At 40.4% G+C, this 6,000-nt stretch overlaps 1 protein-coding gene across 2 annotated transcripts in view; it reads left to right on the forward strand.

Annotated features, from left to right (window-relative positions):
• LOC145458414 (pecanex-like protein 1) overlaps window positions 1–5,293 on the forward strand; it is a 37,669-nt gene extending 32,376 nt beyond the window's left edge. Inside the window, exons 44-50 of one of the 2 annotated variants that reach the window (XM_080336778.1) lie at window positions 818–894; window positions 959–1,068; window positions 2,145–2,297; window positions 2,910–3,066; window positions 3,490–3,630; window positions 4,272–4,401; window positions 4,860–5,293. In XM_080336778.1, coding sequence (XP_080192904.1) covers window positions 818–894; window positions 959–1,068; window positions 2,145–2,297; window positions 2,910–3,066; window positions 3,490–3,630; window positions 4,272–4,401; window positions 4,860–5,047 — 956 coding nt within the window. In that variant the 3' untranslated portion in view covers window positions 5,048–5,293. The remainder of the gene's footprint in view (window positions 1–817; window positions 895–958; window positions 1,069–2,144; window positions 2,298–2,909; window positions 3,067–3,489; window positions 3,631–4,271; window positions 4,402–4,859) is intronic. The other variant, XM_080336779.1, reaches the window with a different exon arrangement.
• Window positions 5,294–6,000: the final 707 nt, after the last annotated feature.

Here is a 6,000-nt window from a genome sequence, read left to right on the forward strand (position 1 = left end):
GAGCTTCACGGAGGTACAGAACTTCGATATACAATTGGATAGCATATTCATATTATATATATATATATATATTCCTGTACAGACATTTGCAATAACCATGCTTATGAGGTTGAATTCTGATTTGATATGAGCTGAACTTATTCAATATCCAAATTTTCGCGAAATTTGGTAATTCTAATCTAATTTGTAAAAAACTGTGTAGCAAATCTTGATTCTAATGTAATTCGACAAAAAAATCTATTTGGCTATAAGTCTAATGCTAATCTAATTTCGGAAAAAACTGTGTAGCTATAATTCTAATTCTAATATAATTTGGGAAAAAACTGTTTAGCTAATCTTAATTCTAATCTAATTCGGAAAAATAACTATTTAGCTATAAGTCTCATTCTAATCTAATTTGGAAAAAAGCTGTATAGCTATAATTCTAATCTAATTTGAAAAAGAAAACTGTGTTGCTAATCTTAATACTAATCTAATTCGGAAAAATAACTATTTAGCTATAAGTCTAATTCTAATCTAATTTGGAAAAAAGCTGTATAGCTATAATTCTGATCTAATTTGAAAAAGAAAACTGTGTAGCTAATATCAATTCTAATCTCATTTGGAGAAAGAACTGTGTACCTGATCCTAGTTCTAATCTAATTTGAAAAAAAAAAACATTTAGCTATAAGTCTCATTCTATTCTAATTCATGAAAAACTGTATAGCTATAATTCTAATACTAATCGAATTTGAAAAAGATGAGAATTTTGAGGTTGCTAAATACTGTACCCCTGATCATTCCTACTCGTGTTCTGGATGGCGTTTTTTAAATACAGAATCTCGCCAAAGCGTTGTCACCGGCAGCAGCGGGTCCAGCGTAAGCCAAGTCGTGGGATCGGACTACAGCGACCAAGTAAAATTTAGTTGCGACATGACCTTGCCGAACAGCGCACAGCTAAACGTCGCGCATTTTTCAGTTTTCTTCAAGCCGAGTGCCGAAATCCAGGTCGCTCGTATCCGAAACCATTGAGAGGGGAAGGTTTGCACGGGCAAACTCGGAAGAGATGCCAGAGCATATGTCGACAAGGTATCACGTGCCGATCGCTACTGCAATCCATTTTTAGCTATACCGACAACTTGATATTGATAACCTCTTGTCAGACACTTATTCAGCGGTCATATATTTATTTGGTGAAGCACACTGACTTCAGTTTTCTGCATAGGTGATCAAGTATTCAGATTTGCTACTCAAGCAGAAGTAGAATTGAAGCTGTAAATCTCTACTCAGATCTTAAGTGGCTAGTTGCAGTGGTATTGACATGGGGTAGAATTGGTGAACCCGCTTTCCCCTTTTAAAATCCCTTATTATTCTCTGAGAGAATAATCTGCTTATATGTTATTCTGAATGCATATTGTTCATATTGTTTCTTCACGCACTGTCTTATCAACCTAAATCTTTATGATTAAGCATTCGTCACGCAAAATACTCCCCCTGCAATCAGCCATCAATAGAGCACCGAAATTTGTTCATGATTTGCTTCCCCTGATTGTGAGTAGGTCATAATTCATAGAATTGAAAAAAATATATCTAAATCTATATTTAATATACCGTTACTGGGGTGTGTTTCTGCGTATAGAGACAGGAGCAAGATGATCTGATTCTTGTTGCATCGGCATTTGTGCATCGATTCAACACGATTAAACAATTGTTATTTAGAACATTGTATGTTTTTAAAACATCCCTCCTCTTCCCATTTTGTATTACCTCTCCCTCCTTTTCTCGTGGTTGGCTACGCGCCTGGTTAGTAGTGGTAGATATTAGGTCAATGGTCAGTATAATTTTAGCAGTTACTCAGAGATTGCCATTGGAAATCGCATGGTGCAAAAAGTCAATGGAGCGTGCTACAGGCTCGATTTACGAAAATATATTCAGCTACCGGCATATGTAGTTTTGCCTTATAAACTAGTACAGTATGGAAGTAGTATGAAGAATGAGGAAGTATTACAAGAAGACACAACCTGCTTGAGTACTCGGAAACAGTACAAGTACTTCGTAACTGACCACCTTTGCCTTTTTTTCGTTAACCTTGTGATTATGTTGGAATGACGTCCCCTCCCAAAGTAATCAATCCTTAGAATTACAAACCTATGTGTGTTTTGCAGCAGGTTATGGTCGAAGCACGGTATGCCGCCTTACGGCACACGCGAGATGCCCGCGATCAGATTCTACAGCGCGAGATCGTCCGGTAACTCGAGGAGGGAGGGATCTGAAGACTCCCTGAGACGAGACGGGACCCGGAAATCATCAAGACCAAGGTTGAATACCGTACTACGGTTCTACCGTTTGACAGATTAACTGATCTTAAACTTTGTCCTGTGAAATGTATCTTGTCCAATTCGGAAATTTTAAAGCGTAGATACGCATTACAATGTTAGTATGATAGCCACAGAAAAGACTGGTTAAAAAGTGCCACTTTGATCCGAGACAACTTTCAGATCTGTTTTCGGGTGTAATTTCCTCATTTGCCTGCAGGGCGCGTGTTACAGCATGCATGTAAACCTTTTTCGGAATGGCACACACTGGCACCTTTTTCGGAATGGCACTCCGGAACGGTTTATAAATGAATGAATATAGCTTCACGGACCAGTCTTCATAAAATGCAAGTGTGCGAAATTGACCCTGAGCAGCCTAGGAAGGAGATGACTTTAAAAAATAATGACTTTAAAAAAGTCGGTGCTGGTCATTGGCCTGTGGGTATGAGGTATCATTTGCACCCCAGTTTATCCCAGGGAGTGGTACACCATTTAAAGATTATTATGCCCCCTTGTGTATACAATAAACCTGTTGAAAACTACCTAGCAATTTATTCTGTCATGCTTGTACTGTACTAGCGCTTGCTTTCCTTCATGTGTCGATGTTAATTTCAGTGTGACTAGTGAAGACGCAGGCGCTATGGGTGCGTTGTCTGCCTCAGCCCTGGGAGAGGAAAGAAGAAAGAGGCAGAAGGGATCAATTGGTTCCTTGTCGACGATTACCCGTGCCGAAAGCGCATCAACCAGCAGCGCCGTGTCGTCTTCTGTTAAGGTGAGCGATCCTTTCTAAGGTATCGGGTATTCGCTTGATTTGGTGCTAGCAATTCCCGAGTCACGTTGCCGCTGGCCAGCGTTTGTCATTGCTCTTGAAGATATGGGCTGTTAAAATCTGGAGTTATGCAGTGTTATTCAATTCCCGAAGGTGCTCGTGGACAGACTTGTGTGATTGCTGCATCAATGCCATTGATTGTGATTACATCTAAATTCTAATTGCGATTACAGAAAATTGTCCTGCAAATTCTCGTAGTCGATTACAAATATACGTCTACATTAATATATTATTCAAATGTAATTTATTGCTGTTAAGATTACTGTAATGCTTCATTCGCCGTGATTGTTTACTATTACAAATCACGATTGCCCCCATGTCATGTCTGTTCGTGGCTCCATCGAAATTTTTCTACTCTGCTTTCAGGCCCCGCATAAATCTTCAGGCGCTGTAGAGGGAGACGCGTCGACGTCTGGCCGTTTGTCGTCTCAGTCGCAGCGAGTCCGGAAGCACAGATCAAGACAGTCCAAAAGAACGCCAGACGAAGCCGAGAGGGAATATGCAAAAGTAAGTTCTCACTACTCTGGCGACGGTGCGGGTCTGCTACTTGGCTCTTGTCGTTTAAGCGTATTTCAAGGGCGGAGATTGGCCTAATACCAACCCATGGCTGTGTGAACAGAAGGAGTTATTGTACCATCTAAAAATAGTACGTTGAACGCTCTCTTATTCGAAATTTCATGCCGTTGACGTCATATTTTGTGATAAATTTGTTGATATAGAATGCTCTTTCCAATTCTCAACTAGTTGCTGACGATTACCCCTCACGAGTGTCAGCTGAAAATATTCGGGTTCATTTCAATATGAATATTGAATATACCAGTCAATTGTTAAAAGTATGCTACCTTTAGACCAAATCAATTTTTTAAACTGCATTCGAGTGTTTTATTTCATACTTACTCTTGAAGTAGTTTTGACTTGGAAATCGCTACTTCTAGTTTTAATGGGGTAGAAATATTCAGTATTACTTCTACTTCTATTGCTGAATACTATTTGACCACCTCTGGTTAGACTTTGCCATACGCTAGACCTCTCTGTATCCTGCCTCTATCCATTCAACGTATTCGCTGAATTAGGCTCGGCCTACCGCGTTCTGCTTGGGCCAGCGAGAGGCTGGCACATAATTTCACGTCGCAAACCTTAAACCACAGATCGTGGACGTGAGTCGCGTCTTGGGCACCCTCGAGATACGCCGTGCCACGGACCGTGTCAAGTGGCCGAATGACGAGTGGAGAAAATATGGAGGCAGGAGCAAATGGGAAGATTGGAATCCGGAGAATGGTACGGCGCTACGCTAGATCTTGCGAGCTCAAGATTTCGTCACGGGAAATGAATGAAAGTCTCCCCCCCTATTGCATAGTTGACAACTATCAAATTTTCAGATTTTCCAAATTAGATTAGTATTAGAATTGCAGATTTCGCAAAAACTTGGGGATTGAATTGAATTAAATTCCAATTTAGTAAGAAATACAACTATAATGAAGTTCAGTTCACATTAAATCGAAGATCATTCTTGTAAGTATGAGAATTACAAATGTCTGTTCGCCAGGCTTTGCTCATTTCGCACCGTACAGTTCTGTAGCATATCAGGGAAACAAGAGATTAGATTAAAATAAAAATCAGAACATAGAAAGATTTCACAAATTAGCATTACAGCTCGATTGCCGGCATTACTCACGAATTAGTGGAACTAGACAACTGGAATTATTTAGTTGTTCAAATCTTCTCTGTTGTTACAGGTGCCGTGGGAGAAGTGGTCTTTCGGTGGTTTCCTAATCACCGCGACCCAAACTTGAGGTCCCACATCGGAGAAGTGATACTACTGCTACGTATGAAGAGCCCGGGCGGTAAGGCGCCGTTTTACGTGCCAATCCCGGAGAAATGCACCGAGCCGCACAAACCCGAAATCGAGACCACACAGCTCTGACACTGTTGTTACGTTTCTCTCGTTCGACTTCGTGTTCCTCTATGGTACTCATTGTTTCTTTCTTCTCTCTTTTTTATGGTACTTTTTGCCTTCGACCGCGATCGGCGACTTGGTTCTGTATCGCATTAGCAATATTTTTGTGGGCCGGCTGGCTGTGTTTTTAAAATCGCGCGCAATTTCTTTCTGTGATTTTTGTTGTTATCGACTATTATGTGAATGATCAATGCTCGTTATTGACATGGGAAATATGTCTGTTTTCCGACACCTACCTTCTGTGTTAAGTCTGGGCTGGGTAAGAGTAAATGAAGGAGGCAGCGGCTGTCAGGCGGGGCAATGTATTAAATAAGGTGATCCAGGGTTGGGCAATTATTTTTCCCGGTGGGCCAAATGTGGAACAGAAAATCAGAGGTGGTCAGTAACGAAGTACTTCTACTTTTTGGAAGTACTCAAGTAGTTTTCCTCTACTTCTGGTACTTACTCAAGTAGACCTGATTTTCTCTACTACTTCGTAATATTTTGTGATCTACTTACTTACTTTTCGCTATTTTCAGTTTGTCAAGTAGAAGTAGTTTAATCCCCCAATAAGAAAGATAGCCTTAGGAATTTCGGGGCTGTTTTCACGGAGTACCAACATTTCATATTCATAAAAGTCAAGTAAAGCCAGGAAATTTGTTCGTGCTTCGCGCACAGTAGTTATGGAGCGACAAATATGCTTTCAGGAGAGTATCAGTGAATATAATTTAGGTACGGGATTGCTTGGTTCCGCTCACACCGCATTGTCGCCCATATCAAATATTTCATCACTGTAAATATGGCCCACCATAACGTTTGAAACTACCATTTCGCAATCTAGCAATTACCAATCATATCGTAATCTAGCAGCCCATTACGTGTCTTGCTAATCTGGAAAATCCAGCTATTTTGAAAGTTACACCTGCTTTAGCAGATCACCT

The sequence above is a fragment of the Botryllus schlosseri genome, chromosome 16 (assembly GCF_051294905.1).
Source record: "Botryllus schlosseri isolate E-star chromosome 16, Bs_hap1, whole genome shotgun sequence".
In the NCBI taxonomy this organism is placed as follows: domain Eukaryota; kingdom Metazoa; phylum Chordata; class Ascidiacea; order Stolidobranchia; family Styelidae; genus Botryllus; species Botryllus schlosseri.